The sequence below is a fragment of the Gymnoscopelus braueri genome (assembly GCF_963280865.1).
Source record: "Gymnoscopelus braueri genome assembly, chromosome: 8".
NCBI classification, from domain to species: Eukaryota; Metazoa; Chordata; class Actinopteri; order Myctophiformes; family Myctophidae; genus Gymnoscopelus; species Gymnoscopelus braueri.
In genome coordinates this window covers 23,719,398-23,746,246 of record NC_137609.1, presented here as the reverse complement: position 1 = coordinate 23,746,246, position 26,849 = coordinate 23,719,398, and the positions used below count along the sequence as shown (strand labels likewise).

Genomic DNA, 26,849 nt, shown 5'->3' with positions numbered 1-26,849 from the left:
ATACTGACACAAGCATGGTCCTTCCTCCTGTTAATCTGCCAGGTGCTGCAGCCAGTGTGCCACACACGGGCATTACAGCTATGGACAGCTGTCTACCTGCCCACCTCTTCTCCGTGCACAGCCATAGACGACGCCATGGAGCTCTACCTCTCCCCCGGCAATGCAGGAGACGAACTCACCTCCCGTTCCCTAGACAGGTATGTTTATGTGCCACCAGATTTATTTGCTGACTGTCTAGACATCTCGTTCTAACTGCCAGGCTGGCGACAAAGCAGACATTTTCACTAATCCAATGGGGATTACTGTGTCTGTATTGGAGTTGCTAAAATCCATACTGCCCTCTAGTGGAGTAAATTCAAGATTACACCATTGCATTCACAGAAGACAATAATGAATGCCTTGTGTCTTTCTAACATCCAGACTTCCTAAGACTCGCTCCATGGACAACCTGCTGTCGGCTTGTGAGAACGGGGTGCACCTCACCCGTACGTCCAGTGACCCCAACCTCAACAAGCACTGCCAGGAGGGTCATCCTGCCTTGGAGCCCGTGGCTGTCATGGGAGGAGCTTCTCCTGACAAACCTGCAGGGGGTCTAAGCCCCGATACTGGATCGGACAGCGAAGACTCTGAGGTAGAACCTGTAATCCATAGCCCCGCCACATACCCAGAGTCAGAATTGAGAGAGGAGAAATGCCTCACCACACAACCCTTACCATCCCTGCCTCTTCCCCCTGTCCCACTGAATAAGGACCTTGCCATCCCTCTCCCCTTCCCCATGCCTATCCTCCATCAGGCCTTGCCTCAGATCACCAGCCCTACACTCCCACCACCTCCCATTCTGCGGGAGACTGAGAGCCCCTCCAGCACTGTGGAGGCTGCTGCCTCGCCCACACATCAGTCAGAATCATGCTTACCTCTCCCCTGCAACAGCACTCCACCTGCAGCCAGTCAAAGTAAACTCCTGAATGGCCACGTCAATGGTCCGGAAAACGGTCTCCCCGCATCTGCGGAGCTGCTGGCTCTCAAGCAACTGACCCCGCTGCTCCCCATGGAGGAATCAACAGAGACGCTCACAGAGGAGGGTGAGCTCCACCTGGCTCCGCCTATCGGTAGGAGGAAAGGTCAAAGCCTGACAGAGTCCCAGGACAAAGAGATCGTGGAAAAGCCTGAACCCCGCACTCCACCCCAGAAGGAGAGAGAAGATATGAAACCAGATGCTGTGAAGGGCAAAGAGTGGGAGCCTGCAAGACTTGCAGTGGCAGTGCCCTCTGTTGACTGCACTCAGGCAGTGGCAGTGCCCTCTGTTGACTGCACTCAGGCAGTGGCAGTGCCCTCTGTTGACTGCACTCAGGCAGTGGCAGTGCCCTCTGTTGACTGCACTCAGGCAGTGGCAGTGGCAGTGCCCTCTGTTGACTGCACTCAGGCAGCAGCAGCAGCAGCGCGCCATCTGATCTCCCAGAGCCACCTCACCGATTTGTCCCTGCTGAGCTCTAACTGGGAGAGCGTCCAGGGCTTGGTCCAATCCGCCTGCAACAGCGCCAGCCACTCCGGCTTCTGCCGCGCCCTGCAGCCCGCCACCTGCCAAAGCCGCCGGCTGGCCAGCAAGCTGCTCCGTGCCCAAGCCCTGGCCATCCCCAATGGCGGTCAACAGTGCTGCCGTAAGGAGGACCAGCGCAGGCCCAGCAGCCCCACTGTGCACTCCGGGTGGCTGTCTGCGGTCAAGAGCGCAGGCTACAATGCCCTCTGCGGGCCCACCGCCTCCAGTGGCTACTCCTTGTTTGCCGGCCACCAGCTGCTGCTGCCGGCAGCGTCCTACTACGCCTACTCCTCGCCCTCCTCCATCTCTCCTCCTCCGCCGCAGGCTCCCGCCTACCTGGATGACGATGGGCTGCCAGTGCCCATGGACGCGGTGCAGCAGCGGCTGCGGCAGATCGAGGCGGGCTACAAGCAGGAGGTGGAGGTGCTGCGGCAGCAGGTGCGGCAGCTACAGATGAGGCTGGAGAACCAGAGACAGTATGGAACCCCGCCCTCCGAGCCAGACATCGACTACGAGGATGACATTGTGAGTGTAGCTCTGTCTCTGTCTTTCTCTCTTTGTTTCTATCTGCCGTTAGGCGCTTTGTTTCAGTGTCTAATGGCAGCTAAATACTAGATAAGATGTCTCTTCTCACTGTCTCCCATACTGGCTGCTGTGAGTCATAAAACTTTTTGATAATCCTTGACGATCTTGTCTCTCTCTCATCCCATCTCGACCTTCCTCTGGTCACTGTGTTCCAGACATGTCTGAGGGAGTCGGACAACAGCAACGAGGAGGACTCCCTGTCCACCCACAGTGAGGATCGTTTCTCTGAGGGTAGCTGGGACAGGGTGGAACGTAAGGACATGGAGGTAGGAACCCTTCAGAGCTTCTATGTTGGTTCTCGCAAAGCGTTAGCCTCGCGTGGCCAGACAATATCAAGTAAAGCGTCACAGCTCACCCTCCTGGCTGGAATCCTAGCACTGCACACTGTTTAATGTGTGTGTGTGTGTGTGTGTGTGTGTGTGTGTGTGTGTGTGTGTGTGTGTGTGTGTGTGTGTGTGTGTGTGTGTGTGTGTGTGTGTGCGTGTGTGCGTGTGCATGTGCGTGCGCGTGTGCGTGCGTGTTTACAGGTGACGAGGTGGGTACCCGACCACATGGCCTCGCATTGTTTCAACTGTGATTGTGAGTTCTGGATGGCCAAGAGACGTCATCACTGCAGGTGAGTTCTCTACAAGGTTTACACTCAAATCCGAATAAACATAATAAACACACTTAACACAGTGAAGTGGTGGTGCATCCGGCTTTGGCGAGCGTCTATATATAAACACAATTATTATCTTCCCATGTTGCTGTCTTCTGTATTGGTGTCTCAGTCTCTTACTGAACTCATTCTAAATACTATACTCTCATCTCGTCTCTCTTTGGCAGTGGTTTAAAAGCAGTAGTACCCTAGTACAGTACTTAACAGGTTACACACCCCAACCAGGGTCATTCATGTTCATTCGCACTGCACTAATCCCCTATGATTTGTATAGGTTTCACATTCAATGTTTTAGTGTGATTGTTTTTGTCGTACAGTGTGAATGGCTATTTTTCGACTCAATAGCCCCATCTGATCATCTGTCAAACTAAAAGACATGGTCGCCCACCTCTGGCCTAAAGCACTAACTTAAAGAAAGCATTTCCACACCAGAACTTAAACACTTGCACTTTATTTACTATACAGGAACTGTGGCAACGTGTTCTGTAAAGACTGCTGTCACCTGAAGCTGCCCATCCCGGACCAGCAGCTGTATGACGCGGTGCTGGTGTGCAACACCTGCCATGACCAGCTGCTGGAGTGCCGCACCCGTGAGATCCGCAGCCAGCAGCTCAAGAAGGTCGCCACGGCCTCCAGCTGAGAGAGCTGCCCTGTAGCACGGTGAGCACCTTTGCTCAGTCCAGGTCCTCCGACGGAAAGCCTGATGTCCTGATGCTTCGGACAGATGAGCTGAGCGCCCGACACCAAAATCCCCTCGACCCCTTCCCCCACCGCCCCTCTCCTCCCCCGACTCCTGAAAGCTGCTGTGTTGTTGGCTGTAGGTGAAGATGAAGGAAGCTTACAGTTACTGTTTGAGAGGTCCGATTCAGGACTGAACGATGCACTGAGACGGACACACAGACTGGTTGGCCGAGGACAGAGGAGCAAGGGGGAATGTAGGTAGACTGAGAGACTTGAGGTGAAGGTGTGGCAGCAGGGGGAGGTCTTTTTCACTCGATGAACCCCACCTTTACGGTCAAAGACGTTTTCAGCCTGGGGTGCTGCAGCGTCCTGCTGCCCCCCCCCCTGATCCCTGGGGCTTTTGTCCTCTAGTTGGTGCCCTGTCCTAGACACCACCCCCACCCACCAACCCCACAGAGAGTGGACTACATCTCAAACCTGCCCACCCCAGAAGAATCACTCCTATTCCTATGAAACACACACACACACACACACACACACACACACACACACACACACACACACACACACACACACACACACACACACACACACACACACACACACACACACACAGACATCCCTTAAAATAGACACTGTCTCTCTCACACACACATTCACACACCAGAGGACAATCTGCCACCCTCCCACATGTTGGGGAATCTGAAGCCTTTTAACCGGTCGACTGGAGGCTTTCAACTTTAAAAGAAACAAGTTGCTGCTACAGTATTTAAAAGTCTAATTTTGTATTCTTATTTTGTGCACTACAAGCTATTGTGTGTTTGAAAGAATCTGAGACCAAACTTGAGCAAAAGGGATAAATCTGCTGTTTACTTTGCCGTTGCATCTCTTTCTTGGAGCCTGAATGTAATGTTGTGATGGGTAACTGGAACGAGTGGTGTTTTGTTTATGTGCATTCGGTGGGTCGTCTTACTTGTCCATGTGTTTTCAAAGTTATGCATATGCACAGTCAACGTGGTTCTGTCTTTAACAATGCTTTGTCTCCCCCCGCCCCCAACCCTCGTGTAACATTGTTGCAGCATAAGACATTTCTCGAAGCATCTGTATGAGACAGAGGCTGATAAAAGTTGACCGCTTGTCAGGTATGCCGCCGATGAGAAGAGATGACAAAAGCAACACGGCATTATAGAACCGGGAATGTCGTTACCAGGTATGTGCATCGTCCTCTGACTTGAAATAAGGATTGATTAAAGTGCTGTGTTCTATGATGGTAAGTAATATCATTGCTTTTCAGAGAGAACGTTTGAGAAATGAATGACTTTATCTCCGTGTACAATCTTGGATAACTAAGTGACAGGCAGTGGTGGTACCTAACAGGAACCAATCCTGGGAAAGGACTGAACAAAATAACTTGGAATATGTTTATTTTCCTCCTTAGAGGAGTTAGGCCATGGTCCCTAAGAATTGTTCTATTGCGAAAGATCTGTGTTTGTGTCAATGGTTGTTCCTTGAGACAATAGTGCCATATTTATTTCTTTTTGTCTTTTTTTTTTAAAAGCCTTTTGTTTTCATATAAATGGCAGCAGGTTTCTAATTGGCTATCTCTTTGTATGTTTAATGGTACAGATATACTAGCTGCTTAATAACACGGGGATGACTAAACATCAACAGGAACTGTTCTGTTTGATAAAGAGGCTAATGTTTCCAATGAATGATCAGTTAATGTCACTGAATTAGTTAACCTGTATGGTTATCCATTACCTAATATTTGGGATCTTTCACACGGTGTTCATGAAGTCAGAATCTTTTAAGAGCAACCCAGAAATGTAATATACATACTTATCTGACCTGTACTAGTGGCTAAAACCTGTCACTTAGTGAATAACTTGTAAAGAAATGCACTGTAAAAGTTAAATCCCATGGGTTGAAATAAAGATTATATCATGGATTTGCTCCCGCACTTGTTTATGTACCTTGGAATATTATCATTGGTTTATTTCCAGATGTCCACTAGATGGTGTCATTTCACCAATCTAAACTTGGAACGACAGGATTGCTGCTGAAGAGGTCTGCTCAACTTCATATTAAGAGAACAATGCATACTTTGATTACACCAGTGGTTCTTCTTAAACGTTTTAATTTCAAGGACCCCCAGTTTGATATGCATTAGGCCACGGACCTCCATTTGATACAATATTTCTGGGACCCCAATCTATGCTGTAAAACCCTCAGTGTTGCACACTCGGAGTTACAGATCTGTAAGTGTCCATTTGGTTCCTAACTATCAGTCATTTAGTTGGGGACCCCCTGGAACCCCCTCAAGGACCCCTTGGGGTCCCCGGATCTCACTTTGAGAACCACTTGATTATATGACATAATCACCCTATTAATAATGTTAGAGAAGAAAGAGCACTACACAACACTAACCTGTCAAAGAATAAGGGGGGTGGGACACGTGTATTTCATACTGATCTTAATTCTTGATCTTCCTATGTGTTTTTGTAACTAGAATATGTTGACAAAACATACAATAAAACTTCTATTCCATAGTAGGAGAGAAGAGATGATGGAATTAATCACCAAACACATTTTTTATCTCAAGAATGCACGTTCCTGACGGGTCTGATTAGAGTGCCTCCCTTACATTAATAAACACCGCTTTCCCTGCTATGATGGAGGATGTCACGTCAGTGTGCACAGAAAGAGTAAAAAAGGGGGGGGGGGCAATTGCCCCCCCTTTGTTGCATAATGGGCCAATATATTAGATTGTCAAGTCACCGCTGGTGAGTACCACGCTTGTGCTACAAATCAAATTGGGCTTTTGTCCTCAAAGTCCAATGCAACTTGATTCATGTTTGTATGAGGGCTCTTTCAAGTGTCCTTCACTCAAATTATCAATAATTCAAGAAAATCTGTGGATTCAACCGGTGAGTAAAAATAAACCCTGAAAGGTTTTGAAAATGGGACAGAAGCGATTTTGCTAAACTTTTACAAAGCATTTAGTCTTGCTACAGTGAGTTGCAAGGTTGAAAAATAAGCAGGCGTGCTCTGTGTGTGTGTGTGTGTGTGTGTGTGTGTGTGTGCGCGTGCGTGCGTGTGCGTGCAAGAGACTGGACAAAGTGGACAGCAAGTTGATGGTTCGGGAAAGAGGGTGAATCTACCAACAATCCCTTCTTTGAAGAGACAACTATACCACATGGACAGCCGCTGCCAGATACCTCTCGACACCTAATCCTTTAGTGGCCTGCCCTACTCAGTACAGTGTGTACTACGGATACAGGATAGGTGGGCACTAGGGACATCTGGGCACCTCTATGTAAAATTGGCTATTTTGTCCAAAATGTTAAAAAATAAAATATTTGAAAAATGTTCTTAAGTAATGTGAAGTATACATGATGTGAACATGCACAGTACATCATTATCAGAATTAATTTTATCCTTCAACTTCTTATTTATGCCCCAAAATGACTGGACATACAGGTTTTGTAGCAATTGTAGAAATATTAGACCTCAATAGTCAAATGTTTAAACATGTTCTAATCATGTTTACTTTACTTTACATAAAAACATTTTCCAAATATTAATTTTTTTAACTTTTTGGAAAAAGTAGCCAATTTAACACTAAGGTGCCCACTCTTTCTTGGTGCCCACCTATCCCATTACCTGTGCTACTACCCCTGATCACAGGTAGCCTACTGTGGCTACCTGTGGTTCTGAACACACACACACACACACACACACACACACACACACACACACACACACACACACACACACACACACACACACACACATACACACAATCCTCAGTGTTCATTTAACTGTAAAAAAGCACCATTTGCTTAATTTTCTGTATATTCTCATTTCACACAGCCCAATAAGGATTCATTTCATGTATTCATGTAGCCTAGATATAGCCACATTAGTCACTGTAAAATTTTTTAAAGTAGACAAATTGACTGATTGCATATATAAAAGGACTCGATTAAATTAGCATACAGTAATTAGGAGCAATCGATAAGCCTCATATCAACGTAGATGTGTATTACAGGTATATTAATGCCCACAGGGGAGGGGCCACCATGTTTCCTGTCGACTGGTGATAGATAAATATAAGACCCCCTGGAAGAATGCGATCACAAAAAACAAGTCATTGTTGCCCTCCTATGGTTGAGTCGGAGACGCTCCAGAATGCAGCATCTTACTCCGTTATCCTTTATCCTGGCATCCCTGGCAACGATCTGCACAGGAGCAGGTGGTGAGTCTACTTCCATAAAATTGAAATATTATTGTTTTAATAAATTGTTAAATATGTTAGAACCAAATCGAAACGGAAGAATCGACGGAATATCCTATATTGATTGAACAATCAACAATGTATTGCCTAACTTTGTCAGTGTTATGGATTTATTTTTATTTTTATGTAGCCTACTTACTTGTAAACCACGTGGATAGTTACTTGTGCTCTGTGGAATTTATATCTGTAGGCATTTGAAATCTAAAATACACAGAATTGAATCATTTTCTTAGTAGCCTATATAATATAACCCCAAACTGTACAGTGTCAATTAGGCAACTATTATTATTTCAACGAAAAGGTTAACGTTTTCCACATTCTTGATGTTCAAACGCGTAATCAAAATAATCATAATAATCACACAAAAAAAGTATATTAATTAACATTGTGAATATATCTGCTCAGGGCTTATGCAATAATTTCCTTCATGAAAGTGATGTGCCTAAAATAGCACCAAAACACACGCGTAATAATATCTACCCAACACACACACACATACACACACACACCTGCCTTGTCCATCATGCACATTTGACACCGTCCACGCTCGTCGTCAACCAGCGTCACTCAGTCAGATCATCGCCAATGGCTTCACCTTTTACTGACCTGATCACATGGATTCACACTTCAAGGACATTATAATATCGTGTATCCTACATGCCAACAAAACAAACGTAACCCACGAAAGACGCGTCAAAGATCACTTAAATCTGTCCAGTATAGGCTTCGCTATAAATAAATAAAAAGGTGAGTCAGAAACTAGAGTGTCATATATAGATATAGGCTACCTCAGTTATGACACTATGCCTCCATTCATTCTTCTCCGTGCACCTGTTATGCGCCATCAGCCAATGAGGGAGTCGTGCGTCCTGCCGCAGAGAGACGCACCAAGCATGGGGGAAAAGAGCAGCGCCGGACAAGCCAAAGCCAATTTGCGACTCACAGTAAAATACTCCATCGTTCATTTAATTCTGGTGGTGTAGAAATGTAACCAAATTGGACCCGTAAGCGGTTACATCTCTCTGAAAGTGTACGTTGTAGCCTAATAATTACAGACACCATCAGAGATAGCTCCAATCGGAACTTCTCCCTCCGTTATATAGCTCCGAGTTGAGGTCCCGCTGCGTAGGGTGCCGGCAGAGTGCGACACCGGCGAACGGTGGCCAATATTGTTGATTCTTACCTTTTCCCGCTCATCGTATCCAAAAAGTAAAGGTTGCCCCCCCCCCCCCCCCCCCCCGGCTCTCAGATGTTTTACATTTTAGCGATCAAGAACTTTTTTTTACCGACGGGTTGAAACAAGCGTTCACATCGCTTTTTTAGTCAGCCTATGTGGCATGTTTTCCCAATGCAACCTTAATGGGAGCAGACGAGCAGTAGGCTACTGCTGGCCACCACAGGCTGACTAAGGAAGTGATTTAAATGCTTGTTTCAATCCGTCAGTTAGATTTTCTCGACCGCTAAAATGAAAAACATCTGAGAGCAGGTGGGATGACCTTTACCTTTTGGACACGATGTGCGGAAAAAGGTAAGAATCAACAATATTGGCCACCGTACGCCGGTGTCGCACTCTGCTGGCATCCTACGCAGCGGGACCTCATCTCGGAGCTGTGCAGCGGAGTGAGAGGTTCCAAACGGGGCTAAATCAGAGAGAGAGTTATAAATGGATACATTAACACGGAGGGTTTTACTGCTACAGTTCAAAAGACTAGGCTGTAGCCGCTTCAGTGTGAAAGCCCATAAGTTTGGTGAAATGGTAAATGTAACAGCATCAATATCATGATATAGGCAGGTAGGCATAGGGTTGGGTAAGATTACTTTTAAATGTCAGTTAATGAATATAAATTACATGGCCTAAACATTGGATTACCAAAAAAAACTACATTATCTAATATCACTATTTTTGCAAAATACCTTTGGATTACTGAATAAAAAATAAGAATATATATATATAGGCCTATTGCCGCTTATATAAACATTTCAATGCAAGTAAAAAAGACACATTTATCCAACAGCATTGTGACCCACTGATTATGTGAATGTGTTGCTAAAGCTTTTCACGAGTTCATGCCATTACATTATAATCGTGTAAAAAAGGTTGCTTTGTGTGCCACCTTCAGTGGCAACACACACACACACACACACACACACACACACACACACACACACACACACACACACACACCCCCGTGATTTATATGTATTTCTGTCTTGCCGTCTACAACCTGTCACATGCGGGCTTGTAGGGGTGCTATAGATATGGATTGGGACAGCAGGGGTCTGTATTGAGAAAGTTAATCCAGGCTGTCCTGCATGTTGAGCTGTCAGGGTTGGGGATTGAAAATTACCATATTTTGCCTTATCAAGCTTCCATACACATTTTCCGAATAGTTTATTTTACGTAATTGGATTACATAATCCCGATTGCATGTAGTCGGTTACAACCCTGAACATCACGACGCTATAACATTAAATGATTGTGGACCATGATTTGATTACAAGAACAATGATCTGTTTCCGTTACAAGAACAATGATCTGTTTCCGTGATAATGGTTTGTATCTGTCTGATTACTGATTACTGCATCTGATTACTGATTACATCTGCTTACAATGCATTTACATCCACCACAAACCGTTATCCTATACACCAGTGATTCCCAAACGTTTTAGCTCGAGACCCAAAAGAGAAATTCGATGTCTCCCCAAGACCCATAGTGAAAAATAGCAGATCTACAAGCTTACAACCTGGCTATGATGCCTTGTTAGCTTGTAGATTGGCTATTTTCACTACTTCTTAAACATTTGTTTTCTAGTTTATGGAATTTCTTTTTTTTTTTAAATATATTTATTTAATTATTTTGAGAAATCTCAAATCTCATGAAAACATTTTTTAATGTTTTGAAATAATATATATTTTTTAAATGTAGGAAACAAAAATCAAGGGATATTTATTTACTCGTGACCCATGAAAATGTGTCCGCGACCCTTAAATTGGGTCCCGACCATAGAGGTATAGGGTCCCGACCCACTGTTTTGGAACCAGTGCTATATACGCTGTGACTGGCTGTAAGGATGGATTGACAGCTTATGCGCGCACCTCATAGTTTATCCTTCCGTGTCCTTTCCTCTCTATGTGGAATGCGGTCGATGCAGTTAACTTTAGGCTACAGTTTGCAGTGGTGGAAAGTAACTAAGTACATGTACTCAAGTAGCCTACTGTACTTAAGTACAATTTTGAGGTATTTTTCACTTTACTGAAGTATTTCCAAATTTCTGTAGGCCTACTTTTACTCCAGTTGTGGAGACGTCGTCTACACTACATCTCAGAGGCAAATATTGTACTTTTTAGTTACTAGTTACTTTGTAGATTTAGATTATTATTACAAAAAATTAATTAACCACTTAAGCCTCATATAGGCCTATTTATGCTATTTGAAAACAGCCGATCTACAAGCTCACAACTGGTCATGATGTGACTCATTGTGAGTTTGTAGATCCGCTATTTTCAAAAGACTTTGAAAACTTGAAATGGGACATAATATTCTGCACAATAAGTACCTTTTACTTTTAGTCCTTTAAGTAGGCTACACTTTGATGCCAATGCTATTGTAGGCCTACTTTTGTTAACGTAAATTCTGAATACCAGACTTAGTAACAGTATCTCTACATTGCGGTATTGATACTTTTAGGTAAAACAAAATTGAGTAGGCCTACTTTCCCCATGATTGACACTTTTCTTGTGAGACCGCACACACAATCTTAAAGATCTCACTCCATGTCTTTGTTTATCACAGCTCAGTATCCTCAGACAAACGTATTTATTTTCCTTTCATTGCCTTTTGTTTCTTTTTGACAGCTTCCTATTTAGCGACTTGCTCCAACTTAATTCCCTTGAGAGCGCGTTGCCGTTGAGGACCAATTGAAAGCCATTGTTCCCGATGCTAATGGTCCCGCTTTGGACCAAAGATCACAGCGTATATATTGGCGAGGCAAGGAATTGTGCGCACCGAGATGATTGGATAAGCCTAATAACATTAGTGACTGGAGAATGGAGATGAATTGACTGGCTAAACTTACAAAGTCAGTAAAGAGAATCATAGGAGCTTGTCGATCTGCTATTTTCAGCGAAAGCTTTCTCCACAATACCTATGCTGGGGTTTCTGTTCTGTTATGGGTGATGAAATTGAAAAAGATTGAAATCAAATTGTACAGATGAACAGTGTCATCTCTCAATACACAGTAGTATTGAAATGGCTCTAAAATGGTGAGATTTTTTTGTGTTACAAGATAGCAGAGAGTTGCGTAGGAGAATTTCCACGCTGTTTGTGAGCTATCACCCGCTGATTACAATCCTGCTACATGCTGCTTTATTGGAGGAAATTCAAAAATGTGTTTCTGTTTTTTAATTGAGAACAATATAATAAATGATGGCACCATTATGTACAATCTGATCCCACCCAAGTGAATGCCCCTGCTGTGTTTATTTTCAATACCCATTATCATGCCAGTACAGGAGGAAATGGCTTGCCAATGAGGCGAAGAACCCATACATTTACATCCAATTCACTCCATTTCCTTCACAGGGAGGAGACTTTCAAGTCCTCCTCATACAATTCTAATAACAGAGCAGGAGACCCTCCCCATATTTTTTCAATGGCATGAGTGTTTTTCATAAATATTTGATTTGTGAGATTGCAGTAGATATTTGTCTCAAGGTATGTGGTGGAACATGCAACTCCATTGTGAAATATTAATACACCCTCAAAGAAACATGTGAGAAAGTGGGTCTCTGTTTATTCTAGCACGGAAAAATAAAGCCCAAAAAAGCTCAAACTTGTGTATCTTTGTGCCCTTGGACAATAGGAAGACAATTCCTGTGTATTAAGAGTGCTTGTATGACCGGGAATAACAGTTGACTTAGACAAATACTCTCTCTCTCTCTCTCTCTCTCGCTCTCGCTCTCTTCTCGCCTCCAGCACCTTCCTATTCCACTTCATGTGTGTGGACCTTCTCCTATATGTTATTTCCCCTGTGGTTTTTGACGTGTGTAAGTGTGTGTGTGTGTGTGTGTGTGTGTGTGTGTGTGTGTGTGTGTGTGTGTGTGTGTGTGTGTGTGTGTGTGTGTGTGTGTTCGCGCACACATGCATTTGTATACTGTATAGCTCTGCTTTTTAAATGTATTCTCGATATCACAGACCACTCTTCCCTGCATTGCTCTATTTGCTAATAGCCTTATGGAAAACAGCTTCATTATAATATTCCAACATATGCATTGCTCTTTCTCTTTTAGATTGGTGCTACCAGTCCCAGTTCACCTGTGAACATCAATGCAATGGTAAGGTTATCAAACAAGAACCAGTGAGGAAATGGTCAAATCTCAGCTAAGATAACAACAGAAAAGTCCAGTCTAGTGATGATTGCGGTATTTACTTGGCTGTTCTTTAGGACCAGAGAAGTGGGACCATGCCAATGGGCTATGCAGCGGAAGGTCCCAGTCCCCAATCAATATTGTTCACAGGAAGACTGAAAGAGATGACCGTCTGACTCCTTTCAAGTTCAGCAACTACCAGCACAACTTCAAAAGCATCATCAAGAACAATGGCCACTCTGGTACGCTTATAGTCAACCGAGATGAAATGAATAAATGTTTATAACAAACACACCTACATACATCCACAGGGATTTGAAGCTGCTGGGTTGATCACTTCATGTCTGATCTTCCCACTTCCAGTTCAAGTTTCAGTTCCCCACCTGGCCACCATCGCAGCAGGAAACCTGGTGACGCAGTACAAGGCTGTGCAGTTCCACTTGCACTGGGGGGAGAATGGAGGGCCTGGCTCTGAACACACCGTTGATGGGGAGCAGTACCCCATGGAGGTAATTTATTTAACCTGGTCAAATATTACAACGTCCAAAGTTCAAGAAGATTTATAGCAAACTAGAAAAAGTGCTCCTCGGAGCACAGGTCTCCGCCAGGTCAGGTAAGTTATTGTGGCCTCCTGGTGGCGCTATAATAGGCCAATGTGAAAAGGGTGGCATTTCTTCCTCGGCCTAGTGGGAATGTGCGTGCAAATTTTCACGGAAATCGCACGCCACGTTCATGATTTCAGACATTTTGTTCAAAACGGACCAATCCTGCAAACTTTGGAAGTCAACCTTAGCCAATCAGGATGGAATATGAAATATCGGACAGATGCGTCTTGATCACATGACTATAGAGATACTGTGTACCGATGTGCGTGATGTTTGGATAAAATCTGAAGGATTAATATCCAAAAATGTATTTGACATAAGTCGGCCTCCTGGTGGCGCTGTAAAAAGCAGATGTGAAAAATGCAGTGCAGATGTTTTTCCTTGGCCTCTAGGGAGTAGGCGTGCAAAGTTTCACGCAGATCGGTGCAGTTATAGTTAAAAATGCAAATCGGCCTGTTATAGCGCCACCATGAGGCTGATGTGAAAAGTTTTAAGTGCCATTTCTTCCTCGGCCTAGTGGGAATGTGCGTGTGCAATTTTATGGAAATGGCAAGCTGCGTTCATGGTTTGAGGCAGTTTGTTCAAAACGGACCAATCCTGCAAACTTTGGATGGTAACCTTAGCCAATGACGATGGAATATGGGAAATCGGACAGATCAGGGTTGATCACATGACTATAGAGATACTGTGTACCGATTTGCATGAGGTTTGGTTAAAAACTGTAGGAGTAATGGGGAAAAATGGGTTTTGCACAAATCGGCCTCCTGGTGGCGCTATGACAGGCCTATGTGAAAAATTTGAGGCAGAGGTTCTGAATTGGCATCCAGGGAGTGGGTGTGCACAGTTTCGCAGCGACCGGGCCAACGGTGCCTGAGATTTGGTGCTAACACACAGACAGGACACACGGACGGACGGACGGACGGACACACGGACACACGGACGGACGGACAGGGGCGAAAACATACTCTCTCGCCATGCCTTTCGGCCTGGCGGAGACAATAAACACTCTCTCTGCTTATAGCCCCAGTGTTTTTTATTTGGAGAAACGGATGAAAAATTTAAAACCGTTATGAACGATTCTGCGGATCTATTTTTGGAGAACCGCTGATCCGACCGACCTCACACTCCCTCAGTGGTCCTCGGTGATACGAGTGCAGTCGGATGGTTCTCGGGATACGTGAAGGGCAGATATACATGTACACATACACACAGATTGTACGCTCCTACTATAAATTACACAAATCCCTGTGTGCGATACACACACCAACTTCAAACTTGCAGTGTATTTGACAGAGGACCCGAGAGAGAGCATTGCAGTGCCGGGTGTGAATTTGATCGGATCAGCGGTTGTCAAGAACCGCCATGGAGAAATGGAGCTCCATATATGGAGATCCCCACTTATATCGTTCCCGAGTAGTAGTAAAGACAATGGGGTAGAGGCGTTGTCATCAAGGCCTGACCCGAGCATCCAAGGTAATGTAATCTGACCTTGCCACCAGTTTAGGCCGCTTTCTGTTCACACAAGCTGCCGTTGGCCCAACGAGGGCAGAGGTCCAAGGCAATATTAGGAAGACAACTGCCCACTTATCTCTCTGATGTCTCGCACTCGGTTGCTTATCTGTATAGTTAGGTGTCTCAGGTGTCCTGCCATGCAAGAGCTGAGCCCAGAATCTCTCGGGTCTCATTGATGTTAATAAACAATTACAGGAAATTCGGCCTCACGTCAGCAGCATGGGCACTGTACCACACTGGCACTGTATCACACAGCAGCCCCTGTGGTATAGTGTAATAATGCTTTCCACTTACCCTGCTTTCAACTTTTATGACCACCATTTAGTTATGACGTTTCTTTGATAATGATTCATAGTTCAGCTCTACAGCTCCAACACAATACCCACAATCATACTATAAATTACCCAATCTCTGTGTGTGTGTGTATCTGTCCCTCACACATCTTGAGAAATCTTGACTTCAAACTTGGCGTACCTATCACAAGGATCCGAGGTATTGAGGTGTCCGGTGTGAAGTCGGTTGGTTGTCCAGAACCGACGTTCTGGACAACTGACAATGTTGTAGTGTCTGCCTGAGCGATCCGATCCCTGATGTCATCAATATATGCCCATATGGGCATATCGGGTGGATCGGCAGGTTCTGGATAACGACTGATCCGACCAACTTCACACCGGGTTCCGCACTCCTTCAGGTCCTCTGTAAATCGGTTGGACGGTTTTCAAGATACGCAAAGCACAATCACACTCACATGCATACACGCATGAAATTAAATTGTAAAGAAATAACAAATCCTTTGGATTTATATCGTTTATGCTTGCACCTCTGAGTCTGTTGCTACAACACAGCATTGTATGTAAATTATCACTGAGGATTTTTATTGTATATTGTTGTGGATTCCTCACAGAGTGAAGAGCTGAATATGGTGCCTTGATGAGACCTTGTTAATAATGGTAGCATCAGTAATGTTGTGTTGATTGTCTCTGCAGTTGCATATTGTGCACATGAAACAGGAGTACACAGACCTGACAAAAGCACTATCAGATCCAGAAGGAGTTGCAGTCCTTGGGTTTTTCTATGAGGTAAATAATATATTATACAATAATTAATTATAATTCTAAAATATATTTTGTTTATTCCCAGCAGAAAATGCAATCCTCACTCAAATATGTCACTTTTCTGCTTTCAGGAGTCCAGCAGTGCCAACAAAAAATATGAGCCTCTTGTCAATGCCCTGAAAGCCATCAAAACAACAGGTCAGTAGTAATTGCAACAGCAGATATTCAGCACAGCGAATGATAAGAGTGTCTGGATAACAACAGCTAAAATGTTTTTGCTTGTACTCTTGCTGTTTGTTTTTAGGCAGCAACGCGTCTGTGTCACAAATCTCCCTGGAGCAGCTGATCCCATCTGAGCAAACCCTGACCAACTACTACCGCTACAAGGGTTCTCTGACCACCCCTAGCTGCAATGAGGCCGTCGTTTGGACCGTGTTTGAGAAGCCCATCCCCTTGAGCAAGACACAGGTTAGAATGTCATGAATGTTGGTTTCTGTGCTCTTGATCAATTCTCCATATATCTGTACTGTATTTCGATACCGCCATGACAACTGACTTTCCCCCCTGCAATCTATCTATCTAAAACATTGACATTCGTAAAATAAAACAAAATAAAAACTACAATCACCTAAAGAAATATATAATATATGTTTTAGTTCTAGTTTCAAAACCAACACTACCAGATATTATGAATGCAAAAGTTAACCTTTCGTAATGTTGTGTACAGTTCCAGGATATACTGTAACATAGTGTCACAGGTCACTAGTCTTGATACTTTACTGCCTAAAAGCCTACAGTATACTGTCATAGTCAAATGATTGAAAATCAAATGTGTGCTGTTTGTGCTTCTTCCCAGCTGAAGGCGTTCTCTGAACTCCAGTTCCATAGCGGTAAGCACATGGTGGGGACATTCCGACCAGTGCAGCCCTTGAATGGTCGTATGGTGTATCGGTCAGGGGGGACTGTACTCATAGCTAGTGCAGCCTTACTCCTGGCCTCTGTGACCATGGCCTTGGGTCTACCTCAGTACAACTAGAGGAAAGTATCCCATGCGACATCTATGAACACAATAAGTTCTCAGTAACATATCTGTCTGTAACATATTTGTAGCATGGTAGCCGAGATTATTATCTAGATAAGAATAAACATGATAAAATAAGAAATATGTTAAATAGGAGACAGTCTTGGTCATTTTATTTTCACAGTTCAACAGTGTTAATGGCCCAGTGCTCCTCCCTTATGTCACAAATGACAAAGGCATTCATTGAATACCTTATGAAAGATGCCATAAGGGTGTATTCGGCAGTCATGCATGTGTAATGAAGCTTTTGTAAGTCTTATCCAAGCATTATAAATGTGCCATAAGTCAGGCTGTTACCAGCAGGTGCTCATACACATCAAACAACTGTCTTACAACATGAGTCCAAACACAGCTTGGCACCTACTGCCATATTCCGACCTTTGACAATATCAGCCTAAACACCAGCATTCCCATTATAGTACATCACATGGCCTGATAAACTTTACACCTCTTCCTCCTTGTCCAATGTCAGTTAAATTTAGGTTCTGCTAATATGAATATAAGTGGTGGTATTCAGGTTACAGTACGTCTGCTCAGAGCACAGATGACAGGGTTATGACCTCGTGATGTGTTGCTCTGACGGAACATGTGAATGGCATTTGGCTATTAATAGAAGAACTGTGTCATAAATAAGCTGCGTTCAAAGCCAACCATCACAGTTGGGGTGTCCAGTTTGTCTCTATGTTGCCAAGACCAGGAACATTCAGTTCAGTGCAACTGTCTGCTGAGTGTTATTGGCCATGGCCATGGTGAGGCCCTCTTTTCCCCAAAACGTATTCCAATAGCATATAGGTCCCCAGGCTGATCCATGATGAACATGACATTTTGTCCATATTTACACCACAGACATATTGTTCTTACTTCATACTCTGGGTGATTATGAAGTAACTGCAAAATGGCCAGTGTGTGACTATATAACAAATGCTGTTCTGAGAGAGGTTTTAAGCTGCTCCTTCCCATCTTCTGGTGCCAAACCCCTTACCCACACACGAGTTATAGGAGGATGACTATGATGAAGACGCAGAGATGGATTGTGGGGTTCTTATACAGAAGCTCCTTTCCATCCTGTTCTGATAGCAGGTCATGAAAAGAGCGATGGGAGGCTGGAGCATGAGATTGAGTCAGTAGATGGAATGTGAACACATGGATACAACACATATCTCTTTCTTCTGTACATGTTACAGTAGCATAGAATAGCATGTCGTGCTTTTCTTTTTTATATTGTACCTTCTGTAAGAAACAAGATAAGTGTCACGCACATTGTAACTGCTCTAAACACAGTGCTTACAAAGAGTGCTTGAAACAAACTGTCGGATGCACTGAATGTTATCTACTGTGAATTACACCTGATTGAGTTGTCCTCCATTTATTCAGAGGGCTTGTATGTATGTATTCAAACCAGAGATCCGTGCAATTCTCTTGTGAGAATGATTTATTGTGATTGCTGGAAGGAATATGTATATTTTCCATTGTTTCATAAAGCATCAAGATATATTTCTATGCTGTGTCATTTGTAGACATGTATTTATGTATTGTATTATGTATATTGAGGAAACACAGTGTTATTTATGTATTTCAGAGTATTCAATGAATAACACAGCATACTCCAACGGATGGCCGAAGTTGTTTGTGACCAAATCAAAATAAGTTTACTCATAATGTTCAAAAAGTATGAAACTGTTACATGTACAGTATTTGGATGTTATGCTTGAAATAATATGGAGAATGTGTTTCAACTGAACAATAAACTACTGACATGTGTTTTTAATGGAAGTCTCCTCTGCATCTCTATATCCATATCAACCCACTCACATTTTCTATTTAAATTAACAGTAAATAAATAAATAAATTCTTGCTTCATCAGCAGCAGTGCTCAATTTTCCTGCACTCTGAAAGGTGATATTAAAATACACTCTCTTGTTTTGTCTGGTGGCTCAGACGGACAGACAAGCTTCTCAGTTTCCTGTCCGACTCTCCATCAGTCTGTCAGGAGAGTCTGAGAGCGACTTGAGATCACAATCCTTTAATCCTTTTCTTATTGCCTTGTTCTTGATGTTGGTACTAGCTGTCCTTGAACTGAATTCACACGCACACACACACACACACACACACACACACACACACACACACACACACACACACACACACACACACACACACACACACACACACACACACACACACACACACACACACATTTTAACAATATATTCATGTTCACATAAAGGAGAGCATACAAGAACACAAATATTAAAGGTCCAGTTAAGGTTACATTCACAAAATCCTGGCACTTGATACAATAAGCATATCACTCAGTACTCAGTAGTGGGTATAAGTAACAGGCATAAGTGCTACCAATTATGGCAGCACAGTACTTTGCCAGCCTTTTTGCCTCCTTTTTGGGCAAGTTGTTGAAACCCTCTAACAACCAGTCTGTGGGTATGTCCTATAGACTACCAAATATAAAAACAAATAGTCTGCACCTATAGCCCAGCTGAGATGGTATGTATAGAAGTGGTTGTTATTTAATGACCTTGGTCATAAAGGCTTCCTCTAGGCTAGGGTCACAGATGCAGGCTATCTCTAATACAGGCAGACAGACAGACAGACAGACAGACAGACAGACAGACAGACAGACAGACAGACAGACAGACAGACAGACAGACAGACTCGCACGCACGCACGCACGCACGCACGCACGCACGCACGCACGCACGCACGCACGCACGCACGCACGCACGCACGCACGCACGCACACACACACACACACAGTTTAACAGTATAATTTTACTGTACTCTACGGATCATATGCTGATCAAAGACAGATTAATAGGAGTTACACAAACACATGGCAGACCTTTCATTCTGCTGTTTTTTCGGAGGGACTACAGGTGTCCTTTAAACTCATCCCCTTTCAAGATCTTCATCCATCCATCCCTCCCTTCCTCTTTCTCTCTCAGGACCCACACCCCACCCCTTCATTGAGGAGTAAAAAGCCTTCTTGACAGACAGCATTGAGGAGACAGGAGCATGACCGGGCGACAGGGAAACAAAGACAGAGGTAGAGAGAGAAACCGAGTTGATTTCGGTACATAGAGCTACTGTACATACAAACAGAGCAACTACATCTAAATACATTTGAAAAACTGCAGCTATCTCTGTACTATTTTAAATACACTTGAACATTGAGCTATTAGCCTCAAAGGGGGGGGGGGGGGGGATATTGCCTAGGGCGCCAAATTGCCTAGCACCGGCCCTGTCTTCCATGCTTTCATGTACACATATAACTGTGCTCCTAACAGTAAATGCACAATTCTTCTGGCTTTGTAAGTTTTTGTAATGCAATGTGACACAGCTCTGTTTTAGGGGACTATGAATTCGCCCCTGTGCATTGTTGGACTGATCGGCGTGAAACTTTGCACACACACTCCCAGTACAGTAGGTCAAGGAAGAACCTATGCCCCAAATCGGCCAAATGGTGGCGCTATAACAGGACCCTTCCCGTTTCCTTAGGTCATGACCGTAGCCCCGGCCATTAATGCCAGGCTAGATTGTCACCATTTTGCGTTTTTTCCTAAACATATTTTCTGCTACTACAGATTTTGACTGAAACTCACTCAAATCCGTACAAATTTTCTCTGGGGTCATGTGATCAATATTTCTCAGTCAGATTGTTCAGATCCCATTCTAATTGGCTATGACTGCCTTCCAAAGTGTGCTCTGAGGAGCACACTTTTCTAGTTCCTTATCAATTCCTTCTTTTTTATTTCTTCACTGCCACATCCTAGAGGTGACCCATTAACACATCACACATCACAAATGTCTTGCATGTCTTTCTTTAAACATTTCAACCCTAGCATTGTTTAAATGGTAGCATATGGGGACAAAGACATTTAGTGTGTAGAACATGGGTCTTCAACATGGGAGTTACAACAGGACTACTACATCTTTGTGTGATAAGAACTTTTTTATTTAATTTTACATCAACCACTTGAACCCTAGCATGCGTATTCTGAGGGGAACATTTGTCGAAAATAGCCGATCTACAAGCTCACAATTTGTCATGCTGCATCGCGTTGTGAACTCAATTATTCAGGTACAGTAAGTTTCAGGTAAGTCATTAAATCATTTTAATGACTTGAGACTAAATTCAAATGTACAACAACCACAGCTCTCTAAAATGAACCAATACACGGTACAAAAGTCTACAATAGGTTTATGTATGACATATATGGTCAAAACCATTTGTAGATGATGACCAGTTGTTTAGACCAGTATGGTGTTCTAAACTAACGTGAATCCCACAAATCTAGTGTTCCGTTCTAAAAGCAATGTTAATTTCCAGTCTCCCTGATGATTTATATGAGGGATAGTTCATTCTTGTGTAGAAAGTTGCAAAAGCAGCAGCATTGTAAATCTATATGGCCTCCCTTTTTCCAAACTTTATAATTAACTCTTCTCAACCAGGAGGAAATACTAAGGGGAAATGAGTGGTACTATCTAATACCACTGGGAGACATTCAAAACACTAGAGTGAAACAGGGGAATGTGATATGCTGTACTGTACATTCCTCTAGCTAAAGATTCAGACACTTCACGGTTGCATGCATACATTGATGAGAATTGTCTGCACCGTCCCGCAAATCCTCATAATTCTTTAGGGCCTGCCCACTACAATAATGTCCTCTCCCTGTTCCCTTGAGGCCCTGCGTGTTGTATGTTGTATATATGTATCCTTGTATGGAGATTCAATATTCCACTACTACTATTCCATAGCATTCTACCACTACTTTGTCCTGGATTGTGTAAACCTGCTGATACCGACAGAAATAAGTATGCAAGGTTTTGATAGTCAAAGAGGTGGATATTGAGAAGTCTAGGCCTAATAAACGGCAAGGTATGGAGGCGAAATGTACATCTTGAAACCTATAGTACATGTGACTGCAGGGAAGAATGCTAGACCTGTGTTTACCCCGCTGGGAAAGATATATCCAGGAAAAGGAACTTGACATGCAATCAGTTAATGGACAAGAATTAGGTCTACGTGTGGGCGTACACCCACTTCAGCTCAACCCATAGCAAAACAACTAGAAGAAATGTATGCACAAGTGCTCAAAATGTTTCTAATTTGAGTGTAATTGTTCTCTCTCAAGGGCAAAACAAATGACCTTTTAATTAACTCAACCCAGAAGAAAGCCTTTTCCACAGGAGAAATGAGCTTGATCCAAGCATTATATGCATTATCTACAAGTTTCTAATGTTAATAATGGTTGCTGTTCACAATGGTTCTGATTCTAGATGCTGATAGCTAATGATCAAGTTGAATAGCTCACATCTCAATGCACTTTCAGGGTGCAATGTGGACTTTTCTTCATAATACTTGGGGACAATGTGGGTTTCAGCACAAAAACACTTGAATTAATTACCTACTTGTTTAATCTGATTAAAAACACTAAATCCAGGACAAATAATATAATAATAACTAGAAACGTGTGCTCCTCAGAGCACAGCTGGGGCCTGTTCCTCGAAAGGTGAATTAAATAAGCCTGGATTTAAGTCAAATCCAGGCTTGACAAAGTCGGGTCCATATAGCCTGGTTTATTCGGTTCCTGGAACACCAAGCCAGGCTGAAAAGGAGCGTCTTTGTCGAGCTAGGCCTTGTCAAGCCAGGCTGTGTCGAGCCAGGATAATGAAGCCAGGCTTCACTTATTTCTATAAAAGACCATGAAAGTCGATAGCAGAATCCTTGAACTTGACCAATCATGGAGCCCAAAACCAGAGCGGCGTTCTTCTCTGTGGCTGAACAGCAGCACTGCAGCAGCTCATGGAATCTTACAAGGAAGTAAAATGTATAATAAGCAAGAAAGGAAACACGGCCGCAATAAATATAGATCCAGGGAGAAAGCGTGGCAAAGTATTGCCGACAAATTAAATGCACAAGTAGTCCAAAAATATGCAATTAATTTATATACAAATCCATAAATATATAATTCAGTTAGGTTTAAACATAAGGAGTTTAAGTGAATGTTGGAATTATAATTATAAACAATTTTCTAATTTCAAATTTCTAAAATCGAAGATCTACAAGGGAAAAGCTTGCCTTTTGGCGGCCGGGGGTCCACGGTCCACGGGGGTCAATGGGGGTCCGGGAGTACACGGGGGCCCCCCGTGTACTCCCGGACCCCCGTTGACCCCCAACAGAGGTCCGGGGTATACGGGGGTCCACGGGGCGGGGGTCCACGGGGGTCCGGAGGTCCATGGGGGTCCGGGGGTCCACGGGGGTCCGGAGGTACACAGGGGGCCGGGGGTACACGGGGGTCCGGAGGTCCATGGGGGTCCGGGGGTCCACGGGGGTCCGGAGGTACACAGGGGGCCGGGGGTACACGGGGGTCCGGGGGTCCACGGGGGCGGGGGTCCATGGGGGGCCGGGGACCCCCGGCCGTCATAAGACAAAAACATTTCGGGCTTGTAGATCTTTGATTTTAGCATAAGAATTGAATAAGTGTAGAAAAACTCATTGGTTTATGATTGGAGTCATTGGACTAACAGCTATTTCACAAAACTTGAAGAACAAGGCACTGGATTAATAAAGCTTGGCTGTTAGCCTGCTCCTGACCAGGCTAACTTCACAGCTAAATTGCCATGGTAACTAAGCTAGGCTTGCTTCAATTCTCTTTTGAGGAATCGGATAAGGCTAAACTTAGCCAGGGTGAACTGGCTAAACTAATCTTCAAGATAATTCACCTTTTGAGGAACCGACTCAGCTCTAATCCTGGCTAAATTAAGCCAGGATAGGTGGTAAAGCCAGGCTTTAGCTCTAATTCACCTTTTGAGGAACAGGCCCCTGGTCTCCGCCAGGCTGGGTTGCCTACCTAAGGCAGTCATGGCCACTTGGATTGGGATCTGAAAAGTCAAACTTATACATCTTGATCACATGACCCTAGACATAATGTGTACCGGTTTGTGTGAGTTTTGGACAAAATCTGTAGAAGTAGTAGAGAAAAGAAAAAAATGGCGGAAAATGTAGCTGGGGCTTATATGGAGAGTGAGAATCCAAGGAATCCACGAGCTATTGTTCAAGAGTTGTTGGTCAAAACGTTAAGTGGAATGTTGTATCGCCACCATGTGAAAAGAGTGATACGTTTGGGGTGGAGGTTCTTCCTTGGCCCTACTGGGAATGTGCGCTCAAAGTTTCTCACCGACCTGCCCAGCGGTGCATGTGCTTATGTTTTTTCATGCCAATAAAGCCCTTTGAATTGGATTGAATTGCGTGTGGCATTTCATGCAAAATAAGCCCCTCCCACAAACTTTAAAAGCCAATCATGGTCAATCGAAATGTATTCGGCAAAATCTGACAGATAGCCTACATCTTGATCACATGACTACAGCGATATGGTGTACCAATTTAAGTGAGTTTTGGATAAAATCAGCAGCAGTGGTAGTAGCAAAAAGTGTGTCACAATAAAACAAATATATAAAATAACCTGAGATGCCTGAAGAAGGTCCATTGACCGAAACGTTGCCTAAATGAAGTCCTTATTGTGCAAGTGTAGACGGTTATTGTATTCTAGACGTCTAATCCCTGCCTACGCACCGGTCCCTGAGCTGATCACACCTGAGCTGGTGTGCATTTCTTTCGAAACAAAAAAAAAACGCCACATGGTGGAAATGGGCGTGGCTTATTTGGGGAGTTGCCTAATGCTCCAAGGGAAAAAAAAACATTTTGATTGTATGAATACATTCAAGAGTTATAGGGCAAAACTTGAATTTGCCTGTTATAGCACCACCATGAGGCCAATTGGAAAAATGTAGGGTGGCATTTCTTCCTTGGCCTAGCCCTAGTGGGAATGTGCGTGCAATTGGATGCTGCGTTCATGATTTGAGGCATTTTGTTCAAAAAGAGGCACTCCTGCAAACTTTGGAGATCAATCTTAGCCAATCAGAATGTAATATGAAAAACCGGGCAGATCAGTCTTGAGCACATGCCTATAGAGATAATGTGATTATCACGCAACATTTGCGTGATGGTTGGGCAAAATCTATAGGAGTAATATTAAAAAAATTGTTTGGCAAAAATCGGTCTCCTGGTGGCGCTATAACAGGCCGGAGTTGTCATGTGACCAGCCCACAGCAACAGAGGACAAAGTTGAAAGTTTGAAAAAGGGAATGGTAGAACCCATGTGCTCATATAGAGTAATTCAGAAAAGACAAACTTCAGATGTCTTTTTTGCAACATTAGTTGATTTTTGATTGAACATAAAAGTTCTTACAATGCTCATAGCTCTCATGGTAGAGTTCATGCCATATCAAGGCTCAGTCTTTTCTAAAGCCAGCCAGGGTTTCGAATCTGAACAGAGGCTCTCTGCTGCATTACAGACTCATCCCCAGAGTCTCTCCTACCATACCTTTTTGACTTTTACTGTCAAAGTCAAATAAAACAGAAAATGACAACAACTCATAACCCATTAAGACCTGAGGTCGATTCTACAAATGCCTTCTAAATCAGTAGTTCTCACACTTTCAAGATTAAAAAAAAATGTAAAAAAAATAGCGGATGTACAAGCTCGCAATGCGGCACAAAGTGACGCGCTGTGAGCTTGTATATCTGCTATTCTTTAATAGTAAAATCTAAAACGACACAGATGCTTTCCCGATAAAATGAATGATTTTCTGACGTTGTCTCTCTAATCTCTCATGAAGAGCAGGCACAACAAATGAATAACCTACAACTGTGGTAGAGTGGTAAGTTATGTACCTCTTACAGCAGAGGTCGAGAGTTCAAAACCTCAGACAAAGATATGTTGTCTTTTGATTGAAATGACAGCTTTAGACGCCTTTGACGCCTGACGTTGTGGCTGCGATGAAACAGTCAGTTGAAAGGAAGGACTTCCGGAAACACGCAAGTGTACAGAACATTTTCTGTCTACTTCTAAATCCTATGAGCTTAATGACTTTGTTGTCCCCTGTGTTTTCCATGTCTCTGTAGCACAGAGGAAATGACAGTAAGTGCAGAAAGTGCATTGTAAACCGAAGGTTTGTGGTTCAAGACCAGTAAGGAAAATTTTCAAGTGGCATTTCTTCCTCGGCCTAGTGGGAATGTGCGTACAAATATTTCACGGAAATTGCACGCTGTGTTCATGATGTGAGGCATTTTGTTCCAAACAGAGCACTCCTGCAAACTTTGGAAGCCAATCTTAGCCAATCAGGATGGAATATGAAAAATCGGAAAGACTTGTTTGGTTTAATGACTATAGAGATACTGTGTACTGATTTGTGTGATGTTTGGACAAAATCTGTAGGAGTACTGTCAAAAAATCGGCCTCCTGGTGGCACTATAACAGGACCATGTGAAGAATTTTGGGCAGAGGTTCTGCTCTGGCATCCAGGGAGTGTGTGAGCACAGTTTCGATGCCATCATGCCAACGGTGAGATTAGGTGTCCACAGACGGACACACCGATACAAGGACAC

At 43.6% G+C, this 26,849-nt stretch overlaps 2 protein-coding genes across 6 annotated transcripts in view; both read left to right on the top strand.

The window, feature by feature from the left end:
- mtmr4 (myotubularin related protein 4) overlaps nt 1–5,409 on the top strand; it is a 60,629-nt gene extending 55,220 nt beyond the window's left edge. For all 4 annotated transcript variants that reach the window (XM_080436551.1, XM_080436553.1, XM_080436552.1 and 1 more), the window contains 5 exons: nt 43–197; nt 421–2,062; nt 2,278–2,388; nt 2,650–2,738; nt 3,246–5,409. In XM_080436551.1, the coding sequence (XP_080292677.1) occupies nt 43–197; nt 421–2,062; nt 2,278–2,388; nt 2,650–2,738; nt 3,246–3,420 (2,172 nt within the window). In that variant the 3' untranslated portion in view covers nt 3,421–5,409. The remainder of the gene's footprint in view (nt 1–42; nt 198–420; nt 2,063–2,277; nt 2,389–2,649; nt 2,739–3,245) is intronic.
- A 2,206-nt stretch (nt 5,410–7,615) lies between these two features.
- ca4a (carbonic anhydrase IV a) lies at nt 7,616–19,141 on the top strand. Of its 2 annotated transcripts, none has more exons than XM_080435475.1 (8): nt 7,616–7,719; nt 13,050–13,094; nt 13,205–13,369; nt 13,491–13,636; nt 16,231–16,323; nt 16,431–16,497; nt 16,604–16,767; nt 17,156–19,141. In XM_080435475.1, the coding sequence occupies exons 1-8, from the start codon at nt 7,653–7,655 to the stop codon at nt 17,333–17,335; spliced, it is 927 nt and encodes a 308-aa protein (XP_080291601.1). In that variant the 5' UTR covers nt 7,616–7,652; the 3' UTR covers nt 17,336–19,141. The 2 variants fall into 2 exon arrangements, with proteins under 2 accessions (XP_080291601.1, XP_080291602.1); XM_080435476.1 differs by having other exon boundaries at nt 7,617–7,716.
- The last annotated feature ends 7,708 nt before the right edge of the window (nt 19,142–26,849 follow it).